The following is a 19899-nucleotide window of genomic DNA, read 5'->3' as shown; positions in this document are numbered from 1 at the left end:
GCTTTTCTACTCAAAAAGAGTGACTGAGGGTAGCACGATAGACTTCAGTGCAAGGCTCCCCCTCGAGTAACTCAGTCCAGGACTCTGGAGCCGGCTGAGGTTGAGCCCCACTAAATACTTAAGAGAGTGCCTTTCGTCGCGTATGGTGTTCCCTTTCATCACCAGCAACTTGTTCAGCATCAGACACACATCCACCCCACTCCACTACTGCACCCTTATCCTAAATAAACCTCTTTATCTAACCCACCATGTTTACCAACACCGGCAACTCACTCTCCCGTTCTAATGTGCCTTTCCCAACGGCTAGCACAAGCCAAAACTCCATGGCAGGCAGCGGTCGTCCCACTGCTAGCCCCCGGCAAAGAAGGGCGGCTAGATGCTCCTCGTCGGCCCGGATCCCTTCCCGACTTTCCCAATCCATTGTATTTGACCGGGACGGCAATGCGCAAGACGGCCCGATGAGCGATGCCCACCGCGCACCCGCGCTTCCGACCGTAACTCACTACGGCAACCCGATGTTGGGAGCGCACGGCAGGAACGCGGACTCCTCGGACAGAGGCATCCAAGTCTATTCCGAGACGGCTTCTCCTCTTGCCCAGCCACCTTCCCCTCCTCATTCTCCGGAGCTCCCCTCGCAGCCCCCCTCAACCCCCACCTCTCCCTCCTTCTATCTCTACTCCCGTCCCTTCCACCCAAACCCCCCTGGACCTCACATGCGTTCTCCCCCCGAGCTCTACCTCTCTCCCCCCTCTACCCCGCCCTCCTCTTCGGCCTCGTCCGACTCTGACTCCGAGGAGTCACCTGAAGAAACTCCCTCCCCCCCGTCCGACATCCCGCCTTCTCTCTTACCCGCTCCCAGGTCTGCGGCAGCGCCTGTCGCCGGTCCCAGCCGCCTGTCTGCGGCAGCGCCTCTAGCCAGCTCCGGCCAACGGTCATACCCTCGGCTAGAGGCGCTTTTTCGCGTAAGGGACGCACCCGACGAGGCCGATGTGCCGGCAATCCGCGACACCAATGTTCGGTCAAGGGAGGGGTCCGTCGATTCCACTTCCGCCCCCTCAACGGTGTTCCTTTCCCCGGCCTCCTCACCCGGGACATCGCGATTCGACCCCCGATCCATCTTCCGGCCTGCTCAACCTGCCGCCAAACCTCGAGTCGCTCCGCGTGGGCTTCCATCTGTCCGGGCATTCGTGCCAGCCAGCCAGACTCGCTCGGCACCGGCCGTCTCATCCGCGGGGCCATTCTCAGCCCGGATAGCCGCTGCTGCTGAACGTCGAGTCACTTCTCGTGGGCTTCCATCCGTCCGGGACTTCGTGCCAGCCAACCCTCCTGCGCCCTCGGCATCCTCACGGCCATCTCAACCGGCCAACACATCCGCGGGGCCAGGCACATTCCAGGTGGAGCTTCCTGAATCCCGACAGCCAGTGGAAACTTCCGTTCTTTTGTCGGGGGCTCAACCGGGCTCAGCAGGAGCAAGTTCGCTGTACGACTTTCTCTTGCAGCCTCTGGCCAACAGACCGGCTGCAACCTTCACCACCTCTGTGAGGGCTCCATCGGCCCTGCCAGGACGTCGATCCCGGCCTGCTCGTTTGAGTGTCCGCTTCGACTTGCCTCCTGGCTCGGGTCGATCACCGGCTGGCACGAGCCGATTGCAGGCTACCTTGAACCGAATTGAGGCTAGCTATCGTCGAATACAGGCTAACTCTCGTGTCCTACAAGCTAACTCACGCCGCTCATTCCCTCCATCTCTGGCCCTGTCAGCGGTATCGACGACCTCAACCGCGGGATCACCTCCTCGCCGCCACATCTCCTTCCCTGAGTCGGCATCGACATACCTCCCCGAAGTGCCGCAGCGTGCCCCCGACTTCCCCCCTCCGACATCTCCCATGGTATCCCCCAATGCACCTCCCCGCTACTCGCTAGTGTCTCGCCAAGGGAGAACGTCACCGCGGGTGTCCCTGACCTTAAGTCAGTCGGCAGCAAGGTCTTTGCCTCTGGTCCGTGCCGCTTCCCCCTCCCCCTCCCCACTTCCCTCAAGTCAGTCGGCATCACTGTCTCTGCCCCCGGCTCGCGCGCCTTCCCCTTCCCCACCGCCCTCGCCATTGGCGCATCGCTCTCCTTCGATCTCACCGGCACGCACCCTCGTGCATTCTCTGTCGCTCTCGCCAATTTCTTTGGCCCCCTCTCCACCCCCTTCCCCGGCACGCACCGCCGTGCCTTCTCCACCGGTTTCCCCGGCACGCCCCCTCGTCCGCTCTCCAACTGCTTCCCCGGTACGCGCCATTGTGGCTTCTCCTCGGTTTTCCCCAGCACGCACTGTCGTGCCTTCTCCTCGGCTTTCCCCGGCACGCACTGCCGTGCCTTCTCCTCGGGTTTCCCCGGCACGCACTGCCGTGCCTTCTCTTCGGGTTTCCTCGGCACGCACCGCCGTGCCTTCTCCTCGGGTTTCCCCGGTACGCACCGTCGTGCCCGCTCAGTCACCGGCTGCAAATGTTGAGGAGACGGCATCTCGGGAAATTGCGGTCGCACCCAGCACCAACCCGAGCCATTCGGGCTATCAAACCCGATCGAAGCGAAGAAGAGAAGCCGAAGCTGCACCGGGCCCTGCCGCCAAGCGTCTTGAGGCTGACCGCCCAGCACCGAAGGGGAAGGGAAAAGCCCCCGTGAAGCGACAGCCGAAGAAGCGAGCCGCTGTGGATGAGGCTCCGGAAGCCAGCACAAGTCGGCCCCGAAAGACCGCGAAGGCCAGCCCAAAGGCCAAGCAGGAAGAGAAAGCCGACCGCCCACAATCGAAGGTCAAGGGCAAAGCTCCGGCGAAACAGCAGACGAAGAAGAGCGCAGCCGTCGATACGGCTTCACCGCAAGCCAGCACAAGTCGGTCGGGGAAGGCCACGGAGGCGAGCACGAAGGTCAAGCGGGGAGAAGATCCGGCTCAGCCAAGGTTGGTTCGTCGGAAGGTGGGCCGTCCGGCGGGGAAAGGCAAGGGAGCCACCACCAAGAAGACTGTGGCCGAACCAAGCAGACCGAGTACCAGTCGATCGGCCGAAAGCGCGGGAAACGGGGAGGGGACCTCAACTACTTTGCGGTACTCCACCCGATCCAAAAGAAAACGGGGCCCTTAAGTGCCAGCCCTTTGATGCGCTCTGGTCGGAGCAAAAGGTGGGATGGGGCTTTCCGAACTACGAAGCGACTTCACTCCTTTCTACTCTTTCTCTATCCTCTTCTTTCTTCTTCTTCTCCTTTTCTTCCCTCTCTTTCTTTTCTCCTTTTCTTCCCTCTCTCTACTTCCTTTCTCTCAGACACCGCAACAAGTCCCACATGTCTCCAGTCAGGCCATATCCTGTTTTTGTTTCATCATGTTTTAAGTATACATAGCACACATTAGTTTTAAAGTGCGGTATCTGTAATCCATAGCACAAGAGCTAGAGCTGGCAAGTCAACCGTCAAAGTCTAAGGCAAAGAAGGCTAAGGGCAACCAGAAGAAGTGATTGCCCCTATTGAACAGGCAAGTTCAAGTGCTCATAAAGGGCCCCTAACTCATATCACTGTCTCACTTCATTCTGCAGAGCCTTGTTTTCTTACATTTACTATATTGATCTTCATAGTGCAGACTTTTCAAGCCCATCAAGAATATCATGTTGATTATCTGGCCTCTGCCATTTTCTTAATTTTTCTGCTTCTTTGCTTTTTCTCTTTCACTTCTGCTTAGATTCTGCCTTGATATCCTCCATCCTTAAGATTGTCATATTATCTCTGTTCTATCAGTGTTTTCTTTCTTTCTAAAAAAAATAGAGTATCTGTCAGCCACTCAGACAATTGTCCATGTATCTACACCCCAGACGCAAAACTTTGAAGGAGCTCCGGATTGACTCCGGAGATCCTTCAAAGTTCCCGCCTGCAAGGCGGGGACGTCTTGGTTGGGTCAAACCGGCCTTTTGAAGGGACTCCAAAGTTGAATCCCAGAGTCCTTCAAACCTGCTTTGGAGTTAACTCAAAGTGGATATCCCCTTTGAGTTCTCTCCAAACTAGACTTTGGAGTCCAGTCGGAAAAAGTCCCGAGGAATCTCGAAGGACATTTGAAGTCAAATGACTTCGAATGTCCTTTGAGTGCCATATTCAAATAATATTTGAAATATATTGGATATTATTTGAATATTATTTGAGCTGGGACCCACCTGGGCCCGCTTGTGTTTTCAAATGCTCCTCGGTGTGGAAATACTCTTTGGGGGAATAGAGCTTAGAGAGGGATGAGTGCGTGAAAAGCTACCTCTCAGGTTGGGAGAGTAATATGGGACAAGAATAAGAGTATGGACTCTTAAAGAAAAGTGTGGCTGATGAAGTATTGAGAATAGTGCTTTCTAGACAAAATCAAGGGGGAAAATATACTGTAAAATATGTGGTAAAAAAGGCTATGTAATTCTTATTCTGTGACCAGGGATGCAAAAGTGACAATCTGATGGGGGACAAACAGAATGGGCCAAAAGGCTCTACATTTATATTGAGGGGACAACAGGTGGTTCTGAGACAAAGAGAAAGATGGGAACAGGGTACAAAAAGCCTCCAACAAGGTGACAAGGCAACAAACCAACAAGGCATCTACTACATGGCTTGGGATGACATAAGAGGAAACAATAACCATGGCGCATCAGCCGCCATGCATCTGAGAAAGAGTTACGCCTTGCTGGAATATAGAGGAGTTAATTCTAGTGAACACTCAGGGTCCTTCCTAATAGTCTGGCTCTGCTTGATGATGGACTTTCTCCCACTTTGAACCTGATTTTGTACATATTTTATTACCCATTGTGGAGGGCCATCCATGAAAGTGAATACTGAGAAGTTGAGGCGCCTTGTAGAGATGTTTCTAGGCTATTATAAAGTGTCCGTGGGCGTGGATTACATGTACCAGAGTGATTTCTAGAGGGCATTGGGTGGTGATTCCTTCCTTGTGAGTGTCTGAGTGATGTAATAAGGTTTTGATTAGACTCACCACATTGGCCCGGCCCCCTTATTGGGGAGCCTCTGATGCAGCCTCATCTGGTGAATTTGGGTCCATTTCCTGCATATCTCTCACCCAAAACAGTGTCAACATACAGAGGATTTCTGGTTCATTGTGTATTGCATGTGTCTACTATATAGATAGTTGGATATTCTACAAGGTTTGTGTATTGTAGTATCTTGGATATTTTGTGTATTGTAGGAATTTGTGGATATTGTCACACAGCGAGAGAAGTGAGATGAAACATAGACAACAGAGACAGATCAGGGGCAGTGGATCGATCAAGAGATGAGAGGAAGGAAGCGGAAAAGAAGCTATTCTTTGAGGGCAACTTCCTCATTTGGTTCTTCCACCAAGGTGGCTGCGCAAGAATGAACCTCTTTGTGTGGAGGGACTTGTTGAGCAGCCTCTTCAACATTGTTGATGGTCTTCTCGCCGGTCCAGGTGGCTTGGTCTAGGTTAAAGATGAGCTGAGAATATGCCACTCCGTAGGCAGATGACTTACGCCTGAGTCTGGCAAGATCCTCATCAATGTCATCCCAGAATGATTTTTGCCTGTTGAGGGTTTGGTGGCGCTGGTTAATCCAATTCAGATTGGCCATGAATCGAATGTAACAGATTTGGATCTTCGCCCCTGGGGTGACTGGCTTGTCCGAGTGGATTTGACAATCCGCCTGCCGTCGGAAATCAGGATGAAACGCTGCATAGACATCCGCGATTAGCTTATAAAGCCTGGGGACCGGATTTGGGGGCCCCACCCCGGTCAATCCAACTTTAATAAGTATTGCAAGGGCTGCTTTCTCGCTCTTGACTGTTTTGCAGAGGAGTCTTTCTAATGCATTGCCTTGGGCAATGTTTATACTCTCCAGATGTCCCCAGAAGCACGGAACATGGCCATTCTCCTCTTGGCCCTCCAGACTCGCATCACACCCAACCCAGTAGTGGTTCCTGCCCAGCTTCCAGCCAAACCCCCACTGATCAACAGTTCAGCTCGGCTTTCAGGACTTGGGTCCGAGAAACGACCCGTTGGGTCCTACTCGCCAAAGACCTTCAATCATATGGCAGCCGAGCCTCTCGACGCTTGCGCGTGGCGGACACGCCGTTCACTTGGGTCCAGGTAAAGTTTCATATATGTACAGCTCAAACTGCCGCGCGGAAGGCTTCATCTTGACGATTGAGTTCAGCCTGTGGTGGGATGGAATTGATAGATACCTCAATTGGTCTCTATCATTCAAGTTTGAGCTGTACATACATGAAACTTTATCTGGACCCAAGTGAACGGCGTGTCCGCCACGCGCAAGCGTCGAGAGGCTTGGCTGCCATATGATTGGAGGTCTTTGGCAAGTAGGACCCAACGGGTCGTTTCTTGGACCCAAGTCCTGAAAGCCGAGCTGAACTGTTGATCAGTGGGGGGTTGGGTTGCTGTGGGTTTGGCTGGAAGCTGGGCAGGAACCACTACTGGGTTGGGTGTAGGCTTGGGTGTTATGCAAGTCTGGAGGGCCAAGAGGAGAATTGCCATGTTCCGTGCTTCTGGGGACATCTGGAGAGTATATGTGGTCGTAAGGTATCACAATTGGGAATGTCAAGTGCCGCACTTACCTCAAGCAAGGGCTGGGCCCGTTGAACCAGCTTGTTGCCGAGTTGCAGCGCTCTTGCGACCGATTGAAGAGTGTTTTGGAGTTCTTCATGTGACAAAGCTGCGGACTCAAGGGAGCTTGTTTGGAAAGACACACTAGGCCTGGCGTTGGAGCCAATTGGGCTCGGAGCCCATGGCTGGTGATTGTTGACTCCAGGCACCGGAGAGATTGGATATGCCAAGGGTGGGGGGCCAATCTGAGAGTGTGCCGGAGTCATCATCTTGCCGGACTGGGATTGGGCAGGGTGAGGAGTCAATAAGCTGTGGTTGGTTTGACCCCTGGGTGGCCGGTAGGGTTGTTACCCATGTAGTGGAGTGGTTCTTGGCCATGGGGGGATGAGGTTGTAAAGGCCGGGGCATCAGTGTGATGGTAGGCATTGGGGCATTGCTTGTCCATGGGAGGCTGGGAACTTGCGGAGGCCAGCATCGTGCTGCTCAGCAAGAAGGTTTTGATCAACCTTGTCCCTTTATTTGAAGCTGACCGGCCTCAGACAATGGCTTTGAATGATTTTCGAAAATCATTTGAATATCCTTGGGTGGGGAACCCTGAGGATGGCACTTAAATATCCTCCGAATGCCCTTTGGAAAACATTTGGCGGAGCTGGTTTCTCCACCAAAGGCCTTTCAAAGGGCAATCGGAGTTGAGCTCCAAAGAGATGATCCGGTGAAACCCGCTGGTTGGGCGGGTTTTTGCCGGATAAATTCATACTTTCAAAAGTCATCCAAAGTTTTTCCCAAAAATTGGGAAAATCTTTGGATGACTTTTGAAAGCTACTCAAACAAGGGCACTTCGGTGGTTTTTTGAATGTAGCCGCTCCCTTCAAAGGTCTCCCAAAGGAAAACTTTAAAAGTGTGTCCGGGGTGTACAATTTCAAGTCATTTAACACTGCGGGCATCTCGCTGTTGCTGCGGGCCGCAGCGACATCATGACACTGCATATCAGAATGTAGCAACATGGCCGGCTGATTTGCCTTTGGACAGCCGGCCACCACAGTACATACATAACAACCTCTCAATGACCGGTTCTTGTGCCGGCCATTGAGAAGATTACACACTCCTCTCACTCCTCTCGGTGACCAGCTCATGGACCGGTCATTGGGAGGAGTCCAAACTCCTCTTGATGCCAGCACACACCGGCGTCAAGAGGAGTACAGACACCTCTTGATGGCCGGCACAACAACTGGTCACCAAGAGGAGTACGCACTCCTCTCGATGGCTGGCCCAAGGCCCGGTCATCGGGAGGAGTACATACACACTTACCTCGATGGACGGCACAGACCGGGCATCAAGGTGCATGTACTCCCCTCGACGCCGGCTTGTGTTGGCATTGAGAGGAGTATGGATTCCTCCTCCCAATGACCGGTCCTTGTGCTGGTCATTGAGAGGAGTGTGGACTCCTCCTCCCAATGACCAGTTGTTATGATGGTCATCAAGAGGAGTGTGGACAACTCTCAACGGCCGGCACAAGGACTCCTCCTGATGGCCGGTTGTTGGGCCAGCCATTGAGAGGAGTGCATACTCCTCTCGGTGACCGGTTGTTGTGCCGGCCATTGAGAGGTGCGTTGTGTGTACATACCCCGGTGGCCGGCTGATGGACAGCCGGCCAAGTGTTGCTGCAATACTTGTTGCGCGGGGTTCAAATCCCCACTGAATTGTCAGATGTCGCTGCGGTCCGCAGTGACATCGAGATGCCCGCAGTGTAACCCAATGGCTAAAGACTACCAAGACTGGACTTGATCATGTGTAAGATTCTGAGTTCAAGTCCTCCTGTTATCTTATATGATTACTTTTGTTGCAATCATTACTTTACATGTACTAAACTATATGATTTCACACTTATTATGCATTTTTTACACATAAACATATAAGCTAATAATTTAGAATCTCTCTATGTATTTATCTCAATTTAGATCATTTAGGCACAAACTGATTCTTATCTCTCTATCAATGATAGGAGGATACACCAATGGTGGGCTGCTACACAACACTATGTGTTAGAATTTTGCCCCATGCCCAGAAGAGGGCCCATTTCTCTTTTGTTCTTTTTCCTTCCATCAGGGTTCCATAGTCATCTAGGCCCCTCTTTAGGCCCCTTTGTCCAGATGTATTTCATCTGTTCCCATATGAAATACAGACTTCACTTAGTTCTGAGCCCATAGTAGCTAGCCTAGCTCTGTTGGAGACTTCTGTTCTGCTGTTCTGAGTCCCTGAGCATCCTGTGCTCCTGATCTTTCCAGCTCATCCTCCTTTAGTCATTGGCCCTTGGCCATATTTCTTTTACTATGCTACAGGGCCATTCTGCGTTGGTGTAGCGGTGCTAACAGAGGCCCTGTTTTCCTGTAGAGTTAGAGAGATTTTAAGCCGCTAGAACTAAGCTGTAGTGTAGCTTTTTTTCCTGGGCTAACGCTAAAAAAAGAGTCAGCACAGAAAAAATTTCACACTAATGTTTAGCGTTGCAGGATGAGTGCTAACAGATTTTTGCTCCCCCAGTAGCGTAGCAGAATAAACTCCTGCTACACTAGGGTGGGAGGAACTGGACAGAAACAAAATTTGAGTTTTTTTCCTGTATTTACGTGACTGCAGGAAAAGACTGGGGGTGTTATTTCTTCCCAGTCTCTTCCCTGTAGTTGTGCAGGGAAAAAATGGGGCTGTTTCTGCCCAGTTTTTTCCTCAGGCGGCGCTAGTGTACACAAAAGCTACCCTAAAAGTGGTTGTAGATTTTTTTCCAGCCTAAAACCGCTATGCTAACGCTACCCATAAAAAATTGTAGTGTTAGCAGCTGTAAAAAAAACAACCTCTAACCCTACAAAAGCGCATTTTTCTATCTTAGTAGTGTTAGCGGCCAAATCTGCCTGGTAACAATAGCACCCCCGTAGTGTAGCTAACACTATGTTACACCAGTGCTAATGTTAGCATAGCTGGCCCAGCATTGGTTACAATACCAGTAACAGTAGCCTATCAGAAATGTAATGGTACTGTTATTGTTACAATGATGTTGGTAAAGCTTCTTTTATGTTTTATTTCCCTTTTTTTCATCTCTTCCAAGGCTTTTTATTTTATCCCTTGCAATTATAGGTGGATAACATGCGCAAAACATAGGATTTCCCCCCCTTTTGTGGCATTTCTAACTCAGACAATTGGTCTAATGTGTTATATCTGTTGTTTCTCCTGCTAGTGAGGGGGAAAACGCCCTCTGTTGTGTTATCCTCATTTCCAAAGGCTTATTTTACTAGATAACAGTAACATGTTATCTGGTAACAGTGGGAAGTTACATTACCAAAATCCATCTGGATATAGTAATGTATGTAACTTCCCATTGTTGTCTCTATGGATTTGGAGATGAGGATCTCATCAGAGCCTTGACTTGAAGTGCTCATGATCATGTAGTACTTAAAGGGGGGGATCTTTCCCCCTCAGAGATTACCATACAAACCCGCCAACCTTACTAAATATTACAAAATGAGTGGGGTGTTGATAATCCTTAACCTTCATCTTCCCCCACCTCCATCCTCTCTTTGAGTATCTTCCCTAGATATAGGTGGGTTTCATAACCCCTGTATACTATCAAAGAAGCCTTAAGAGCCTTGAGGAGCAACAGCACAAGGCTAAATTTTCCCCTCTGCTGCCTACCATTGAGTAGGGTTTTCTACCACTGGCCTACCAGCTATAGTGTGAACCATAAACCCATCAACTCCAAGTCACATAAGAGACCAGAGATGAAAGTATCTCACCAGGAAAAATCAATTGTAACCAGACAGGACCCAGGAAACCCCTTATAAATGACCGTAACCTAAAATCCAGAATTTCAACAAAATTCATACATTTTTTGACCTCATTCATACACGTTTTGTGCGTATGCTTTGAGGATTTCCCAAATTTTCATACATTTTCCATGCCTACGATTCCTGCCGAGGGGGGGGGGGGGGGGGTGCAAAAAAAAAAAAAAACCTGGGGTGCCCTGCCAAGGTGGGGCACTGGGGTACCAAAAATAAGCCAAGCTGTGCTGCCAAGGGGCGGAGGGCTACAGGTTTTTCTGGTGCACTCTACCCTCTTGTACCCAGGAAAAATTTCATACACTTGAAGTGCTTACCATTGAGGCCAAAAAAGCCCATTCATACCATTTTTGTGCCTACCATTTTGGGGTTTTGCCAAAAAATTCATACATTTTTGTTACGGTCATTTACAGGGGGTTTCCTGGGTCCTAACCAGACATCAGGTGACATCAAGCAACAATGGTTGTCACTTTTTTCCAGCTCTGGTGCTACAACAACTAGGCTACAATGGCCCCTTTGTTTTCTACAGGGGTTGTTCCATGTAGAAAACTGTGAAGCTGGTGGGTAGCTCAGTGGAGTTAGGCTGATGACACCTGTGGTCTAGTGACAGTTTATTTTTCCTGGTGTCTACAGTTTCAATTACTTTCATTTCTATGGTTTCTAATAATGCATTCAACTTTGCAATACCTGTTCTTTTTGTTTGTTCTGTCAGGATTTGGGCTCAAGCCCTGTGCTCTTGAAGCACAAGGGGCCCAGCCCTAACCCAATAAGGGAATGGGTTCAGTGACCCCTCCTCCTAGCACGTTCATATGCACATGGTCCCAGACAGATGTTTCAAGCAAGTGCTGAAACCCTGTTCCCCCTGCAGATTAAACCACATCAACACCTAACAAAGAGCAAACACAGGTAAAGTGAAGCAGACAACAATATAAGTGTTGCTTGCTCAACAGCTAGGACTGCAAAGTCTAACAAAGCTTGACTCTCATTACCAGAAAGATCCCACACCATTATATGTTGAAACAGCCCCAGCCTCAGCAACAGGATTAAATCTCCCAAAAGAGGTAAGCCACTTGTCTGTAGAACCATTAGGAAAAAAAACAAAACTGATTGTATGTCACTCTATAGAAAAAGACACCGCGCGGCTCCAAAGGGACGGGTTGTGAGCATATTGTGAGACGTATCCGGGGCCTCCACCTGAGCACCCAAACGGTTGGCCATAATCCGCATAACCAACAGGCAAGCTGGACAACGGGGCAGGCGTGCCGGAGGCGCACAAGGGTTGGTTCACCTATTGGCCCAATGTGGCAGCAGGCGTGTCGCTCAGACAAGCAGGGGAAACTCACTTGGGGGCACAAGGCAGGGAAAAATAGACCCTGGTGGCCTCAGTTGGGGCAGGCACCATGGGTCAACCACATACAGGAATCATGGGGATTTGGTCTTTTTCATTGCAGGTTGTTAATAATAACGGAACTGTGGAACAACAGGCCCCTGGCTGATTCCAGGGGGGGGAATGCCCTTGAGAGGTGGGAAGGGGGGGGGGGGGGGTGGCAGGAACCTGGCAACCCCCTATAAATGGGCGGCACCAAAAATATGGAAATCTGCAAAAATTCATACATCTGAAGAGCCCATTCATACACGTTTTGTGCGTACCCTAAGAGTATTTCCAAAATTTTCATACATTTCTCATGCCTACCATTATTTTTGCGGATGGGGGCACAAAGCCTGTTTTTCTTTTTTTTGCAGCTAGCCATTTCTCATAGCTCAAGATTTTTCCAATATATATTTTCTGAAATAATTCAAGTCAATTTCAAAAAAGAAAAAAACAGGAACAGAGAGTTTGTATAACAACCTACCTTGTCCTTTATTATTAACGCATATTTACCAAAAATCAATTGGTTTGTTTCGGAGATGGTGCCAACTTGGACATGCAGCTGGGCATTCACATCAACATGCGTTGATGTGTTCCACACATCAGATAGCTTGAATTGAACCTGAATTTTCCACCAATACATTCTGGCAATTGAAGATTGTTGCAACATTTTTTCCTTGAGTACTTCATACATTTCTGGTTACTATCCTCCCTTCTCTGAGGAAAATTTTATACATTTGAGGTGCCTGTGATGGTTTGAGACGAAGATGAATTGAATTATCAAACCGCACTCGCACCAGGACTTGTGCTTGTGTCTAGTGAGTCTGAGGCAAGCCCCAAAAAGGGGCTCCAACACCCCCCCCTCACCTAGACACAAGACTCATCCTGTTCTACATACAAGTCTTGAAAGACAAAAGGAAAGAAATAAAAGAAAAACAGAAAAAGGATCAAAAGATCAGAGAAAGAAGAGAAAAAATTATTGACAAAAACAGAAATAAGGGAAAAAGCAAGAGCAAAAGAGAGGTAAAAAAAAAATATCGGCAGCATCATCCTAGAAGACATCTTTTTAGACGCTCAAAAGGCTCCCGCGTCAATGATTTAGTTAGTATGTCCGCCAGCTGTTCACCTGTAGGCACCCAGGTTATCTCAGTTTTCTTTTGATATAAGGCTTGGTTAGTTATCGCAAATTCTCTTTCTGTGTGACGGGCCCTCTTGTTAGAAGAATCATCTGTTCCAATCTTAACGGCCGATTGGTTATCGCAATAGAGCTTGCCACAAAAATCTTTACGTACGATGTCTTTGAGCAAGTGCCGAACCCAGAGAACCTGCCTTGTAGCAATGCCCAGCGCCATGTATTCTGCTTCACACGTTGAGGCAGCCACGGTGGCCAATCTTCGCGAAGCCCAGATGATCGGACAACCCATGAAAGTCAGAAACAAACCATAAGTTGATTTCGAGTGCTCCCCGCCCCACGAAGCATCGCAAAAACATTTCAAAGCAGATCCGTCCACCTGAGGCCGCAGCGTTAGAACCTCCCTTCTGGAGTGAGCCAAGTAGTTGACCAGATGTCGTACTCCTTTCCAATGAGTCGGACCTGGAGCTGCAGAAAAACGAGCCAAAAAATTCATCGCAAAAGATATATCGGGGCGTGTCCCCACCGCTACATAGCTCAGCGACATAACCACAGACAAAAAAGATTTCGAGGAAGCAGGGTCCCCTTCCTGTGTCGAGTTAATATCTAGATTAGCAGGTAGAGGCGTCTTCGCCATGGTCACGCCATCCCAGTGATTATCAAGGATATCATTCACCAGTTTATGTTGACTTAATATAAAGGAATCTGGCGTGCGTACTATTTCAACCCCTACAATTGACGAAAGTTCGGCCTCCCATTTGATTTCTAGCTTTCCGGCCAGCGCACTTTCCAGATGTTTCAGTGCTTCCACTGAATCGCCAGTGACGATCCCGTCATCCACATGAACCCAAATGACACCTGTTTTTGTCGGGTCCTGCAGGACATAAAGGCTAGTGTCGTAGTGGCTCGCCGTATAGCCAAGATCTTTCAGGATGTCACGTAGATGAAGCCACCAACACCTTGCCGCCTGTCTCGTGCCGTACAGAGCTTTTTTTAGACGGAGGCCTTCTCCTGGTTTGAGTTGCATCCCTTCTGGGGGCTTTATCCAGATCTCCTCGTCGATATCTGAATTCAGGTACGCCGCTACAAAATCAAAAGAGTGTACTGGCCACTTGTGAGCAATGGCCAGCGTCAACACCAACCGCATGGATGCAAAAGTTTCCTTGAAATCTTGCCCCGGAATTTGTGCAAACCCTCGCGCAACATACCGCGCTTTATACCTAGTAACCGTTCCATCTGCAGCTTTCTTGACGGCGAACACCCATCGTCCGTCCAGCTCGCGCTTTGTAGTATCCATTATGCAGACTTGCCAAACTTGCTTCCGATCAAGATTACCGAGCTCTTCTTCTACTGCTTTCTTCCAATGTTCCCAGTCCGATGACCTTTTCGCTTGTTTGAAAGTCTTCGGAATGCCGGCCATTTAGAAACCACATGTCTCAATGATTTCATCTACCAGCCGTTCCTCTCGTTCAAAGGCTAATTCCTGCGAAAAATCACCTAAAGATACAGCGTTAGTAGTTGGGTGAATGGTTAACTTGGCCTGTATTGCAGGTTCCATATGAGACTGCTGAACCATCCGTGGGCCAAGAATATCTTCAAAGGTTGCCCAAGCTGAAGAAAGCAGTTTGTCAGTCTCCGGTACCCAGAACATCCAACCCTTACTATCCCCCAGGTGCGCTATCACATGCGCTCGAACAGCTCGATCTGCCAGTTTGTTCCTCTTCTCCGGTGGAGTCAAAACATACGCCACACTCCCGAAAATCCGGGCCCGATCCAGTTGTGGCATTGTTCCAAAAATCACTTCGTAAGGAGTCTTCTGGCCGCTCGATTTGTTTGGTAACCTGTTTAGGACCCATGATGCCCACTCAAAAGCAAAACCCCAAAAGCGTTGAGGCAGTTTTCTGTCCCCGAGGACACTGCGTCCCATCTCCGTGACCGTTTGATTGAAACGCTCCACCACACCATTCTGGTAATGGTGATAAGGCAAGCTCCTCTCCGCACGAATTCCTCTGGATGTCAAAAAATCTACGAGAAATTTATTAGCAAATTCCCCGCCATTGTTGCTCCGCAGAACTTTGACCTTCTTTTCTGTTTGTCGTTCTAAGCGGTTAATGGTATCAACAATGTGTTTGTTAGCATCAGATTTGTTAGCCATGATCTTAATTTCATTATAACCCGAGCCAAGATCTTTTATACAGAGCACATACTTTCCCTTGTTGAAATTTTCCACAGGGAAAGGGCCCATCAGATCAGCATTAAGTATCTCCATGGGTGAAACAGACCTATTCGACCTTGCCAGAGTGTTTGTCCGCGTTCCTTTGTGTGTCGCACAAACAGGACATCTGAGTTGGCCAGACGGCATCTTATCCGGCAACCCAAAAGCCGCCTTCTGTTGGACCAGGCGTCTAATCACTCTTAAACTGGCATGCCCAAAAATGTGATGCCAGAACAAAAGAATCGATTCATCCTTAGTGAGATCCTCCGGGCGCCAAGTGAAACTTGGAGTTAGCTCCAAAGGGGACTCAAACATATCTCCTGGCCCGGATTTAGATGCTAACCCTGATATTTCATCAGAAAACTTCTCAAGATCATAGTTAGTTTTATCATTGCCAGTACTTTTCAAATCTTGAGTTAAGCCATTCAAAACAGAAGAACGAGAAGAAAAAGAGAGTTCAGGAGGAGTCGGAGTAGGGAGAACAGAACGAGAGTGCAGAGAAACAGGAGAATTCGAGTCGCCGGGATGACCGCCAACAGAACCAGGTAACACAGGTCGAGGAAAACACCATTTGTTGGCATCACGTCGGAAAGGGCAACTGAAAAGCAATTGCCAATCGGGCGTAAAGATATTGAACGCATCTTTCACGTGATCATATAAGAATCGCGAGTCAGCCTTCCTCAGGGCTGCCAGAGAAATGAGGGTAGACGTTGCATGCTCACAAAAAAGCACTCCTTTAAGAATTGCGATTTGCCCATTCAGGGTCCGAAACAATAGGTCCCCAGCTCCTGTGATAAAGGAACCGCCACCCTTAGTGGCCACTCGGAGTGGGATAGGAGTTGAGAAATTGCGAAAAGAACTCAAGACATACCGATTGCCCGTTAGATGATGTGTTGCACCAGTGTCAATCACTGGATCATCTCCATTCCCCACCGCCAGCTGACTAAACCGCGGCTCAAGGCCTGACTCGAGTTCCTGGTCTAGACAGCCAATTTCCAGTACCCGGGCCACCGATTGTGGTTGAGATGGCGCTTCTTGAGTGTACTGTTGTGTCGGCGGGTAGGAAGGTTGCTGTTGTGCGGCAGGTGGCGCGGGGCAATACTGAGGCGATGTAGCCGGCGTGTGAAAACGGGGGTCGTAGCCGGTAGAGTTGGAATTGTCAGAGGCTGACAGGTTGGCAGTCGGTCGCGGTTGAGAGCGCTGTTGGGACGTCAGCAATGATCGTTGGCGATAATCTTGGCAATTGTCCGGTCTGTACAAGTCCGGTTTTCTAGCTGAGTTGACAGGGGCAGACGCATTCGAAACCGGAGCGAATTGTCGAGGCATATGCTGGAAGGGCTGAGGTGCGAAACCTGGCGGCGTCACGATCGGGTACCAGGCCTGGAAGTTCCCAGGTAGGACAACTGGCTGCACCGCCCCGGAAGCCTGAAAGCGATTGATGGGTCAAGGAAAAACCGGAGGACGATCGAAATTGGATCTTCGTGGAACCGGACATTTGCTGAGGAAATGATCTGGGGAGCAACAGTTCCAACACTGCAAGCCATGAATCGCCATGCCTTCAACTTGGGGAGGAAGACCCGGCCAGAAATCCGGATGATATAGCTCCATCGCATGTGCATACGGTCCAGCTAGACTGTGTGGTGCCGCATCCGATAACTGCGCGCCAAAGGATGACGGTGTTTGGGCGTTCAGATCCAACTGTTGCTTCGCCACATCAATATGCTTGAGTATCTGATCTGTCGTCACCGCTCTCCTAGACAACGTCCTACTGCTGCTCGCCAAATCTTGCTCAACTCGACGATCGACCTCGCGACGATGTTCCGAACCTGATTCCAAAGCCGATTGCAGGACCAGCCCCCCAACGTTCTCGCGGTTGATCTCGAGTTGTAAGGTGCTGAAGTCATCGAGTAATTTGAGAAGATAGCTCATCGCAGCTGTGCTGCTCCCATGATCGGACAACTTGAAATTCTTAAGTTTCTCCCAGCATAACATCTGTTCGGCCCGGGTGATGTTATTGAAACGGGAACGGAGATGATCATACATATTATGCCCCGTAGTTTGCTTCAAAAGCAGTCGTACCATGGAGGAATCCACCGTTGCCAACAAAAGAGACCGGCCCAGTTGCTCATCGGCCACATGCGGATTAGGCTTTGTAAACCAAAGATGATCGGCAAAGAGCTCCCTTGTTCGCTCACGCAGAAACAGGTCCCAATCCGTGAAATTGGACCCATCCGGCTTCAAACGTTGAGAATCCGTTAGAGTGGCGATTGCGTCACAAACATTCTGCCCAACCGTCCGATTTTGGTGTTGAGCCTGTTGAAGAAACCTAGCAACATCAGCTTTGGTGTATATCGCAGGTCCATCCGCCCCCGGAGCAAGAGGCCGTTTGTCTTGTAAGCCCGGCATATTCGGACCGGTGTTTCTTGGTGTCAAGGCGTGTCTGCTGTGGGAACGGTGTCGATTGGACGATGCTGGTCGTGGATTGTTGGTGGCGTAAGCTTCCGGTCGAATTCCAGTGAGATCGGCCGGGAGCCAGGGATTGTTCGCAGAAGGAGGAGAGTGTGTGTTTCAAGGAGAGTGGGACATATGGGAGATGGAGGAAAAGTTGACGAGATATCGGATAGAGGAGATGGAGGAAAAGTTGATGAGAGATCGGTGGATAACAGAAATGTGTTGAAGATAGGTTTCGAAGGGAGAGAGAAAGGATAAACAGGGGACAGAGAGGAATGTTTGTTTTTTTTTTTTTTTTTTTTGGAGATAAGGGTCGAAGAGAGGGGGAAGGATAAACAAAGACAGAGAGGAAGAAACACTTTGGTTGATCAATAAACAAGAGTAGTCGGCACAAGGTTGAAACTCCGTTGACCTCCCGCTTCGCTCTATTTTCACCACTGCAAGGTTCGACCCCCTAGGTACCAAGGTATCGGGTTCGAGTTAGCTAGACTCTGGTCTAACTCACAGCAGATATCTTCAAGCTCGGCGTTTGGTTAATAGAAGTAAGATTTGATACGAAACAGCCGCTACGTGGAGGATTGACGAGAATGAAGGTCCGGAGAAAGAAGAATAATATGACGGATGTGCCCTACGCTGGGCAGTTGATGAAGGAAGAGATGTCCCTACGCTGGGATGATAGAGTCAAGCCGATGATCGATAGATGAGAAGAGAAAAAAAAAATGAGACAAAGGGCTCATAACCTGTGATGGTTTGAGACAAAGATGAATTGAATTATCAAACCGCACTCGCACCAGGACTTGTGCTTGTGTCTAGTGAGTCTGAGGCAAGCCCCAAAAAGGGGCTCCAACAGTGCCTACCCTTAATGGCAAAAAAGGCCATTCATACATTTTCCGTGCATACCATTTTGCAATTTGGCCGGGAAATTCATACATTTTGGTGCTGCCCATTCATAGGGGGTTGCCAGGGTCCTGGGGGGGGCTCTGGGGATTGAGCGGCAGACAATGCTTTGGAGCGGCTATTGAGGGTTTGCTGCAGCAGCCATCCGGGCGCGGGTCTCCTGGGGCGTTGAAAGGGCAACAGAGTCTTGATTGAGGTGGGTGAGCAAGGGCTCCTGCCCAAATAAGGCCAAGTCCTTGGCTCCCAAAAGGTGATTCCAGCTGTGAAGAGGCAGGCGTCAGATTGGGGGCTATTGGGATAGGGTACCGGGAATGTACTTACTGGTTCAGGAAGTTCTTGGTGAGGCCACAGTGCTCCTCAAGGGTATCATTGATTTGATCTCATTGTGATGTGTGTTGGTTTGAGCCTGCAGAAGGGGAGGGCGGTGAGTTCAGCGTGGAGGTGGGAGGGGGGGGGGGTGACCAGCATACCATGATATTCCCCATGGCGGGCGCTGGATCCAATCAATTAATTCACTGTGCGGTGGGGAAGGGAGGACCGCGAGGGGGTGATGGTGTCAACCAAGGTAGGCATGGCTGTTGCAGGGAGCTGGTGGGCCAAGTGAGTTGGGTGATCTCCAGGGGAAGGAAAGTAATTGGCCGCCGATCTGTGAGTACAAATGACCGGGCATTAGGTTTGACGTGACCGCAGCAGCCATCACTTTTCCCACCCTAATGCTCAGCCCCCACGCTTGGGGGCCAGGTTTCAGACGCAACCCTGATGGCCCCGGATGCGGATCATACAGGCCTGGCGGCGCAAGTTGACACATTTGGTTTGACGGATAATGAGAGCTTCAATCCGGCCCCTCACTGAGGGCCAGTTTGAACCCTTGGAGTGGGAAGTGTTGCGCGCGCAAGGTGACGTAGTTCTGTTGGGGATGAGCGCAACGGTGAGGGAGGATGGGTGGTTCTGGGTGCCAAGTCATATTATTTGGTTTGTTGATCATTGTTTGAGGGAGTTGGTTGAATGATTGGGGGGTGCCTATGGTGATATGTATCTGCTCAACCACCGTGACGGACCTGGGGGGTAGGAGGGTGTATCAGGATGAAACCTGACGGACATGGGTGTTCTCAAGAACCTGATGGCATGTCCTTTGACATGACCCAAGGCCAAGCCGGGGCTCAAAAATGTAGAAGCAGGCCAGAGCAACAAAAGGGCAGCATGGAGGCCCCAGAGGGACGCACCAGCCCTCTCGCCCTCGCGGCGTAGTGGTCTCAAGACTCATGGCTGGCGATCCAACAAATGGCGCGGTGGGGACGAACCCGGGCCAGTCATTATGGATGCTCAGGCACACAAGGGTCCCGGGGGCCTCCTGTTGGCGGCTCCGAGACTCATACCGACCCAGTGTCGGTCATGGGGGCGGTGGGGGGGCGGTGGCTCATGTATGCGCCACA

General features: G+C 50.1%; 2 protein-coding genes across 2 annotated transcripts; one reads left to right on the top strand and one right to left on the bottom strand.

Moving 5' to 3' along the window:
* Positions 1 to 248: 248 nt before the first annotated feature.
* Positions 249 to 3119, top strand: PtA15_9A502 (uncharacterized protein; the record flags this gene model as incomplete). Its single annotated transcript, XM_053172718.1, has 1 exon — positions 249 to 3119. The coding sequence occupies one exon, from the start codon at positions 249 to 251 to the stop codon at positions 3117 to 3119; it is 2871 nt and encodes a 956-aa protein (XP_053023930.1).
* A 3606-nt stretch (positions 3120 to 6725) lies between these two features.
* PtA15_9A501 (uncharacterized protein) lies at positions 6726 to 7056 on the bottom strand (the record flags this gene model as incomplete). Its single annotated transcript, XM_053172717.1, has 2 exons — positions 6726 to 6859; positions 6933 to 7056. The coding sequence occupies 2 exons, from the start codon at positions 7054 to 7056 to the stop codon at positions 6726 to 6728; spliced, it is 258 nt and encodes an 85-aa protein (XP_053023929.1).
* Between the last annotated feature and the right edge of the window lie 12843 nt (positions 7057 to 19899).

The sequence above is a fragment of the Puccinia triticina genome, chromosome 9A, assembly GCF_026914185.1.
Source record: "Puccinia triticina chromosome 9A, complete sequence".
Taxonomy (NCBI): Eukaryota; Fungi; Basidiomycota; class Pucciniomycetes; order Pucciniales; family Pucciniaceae; genus Puccinia; species Puccinia triticina.
This window is presented reverse-complemented; position numbering and strand designations above follow the sequence as displayed.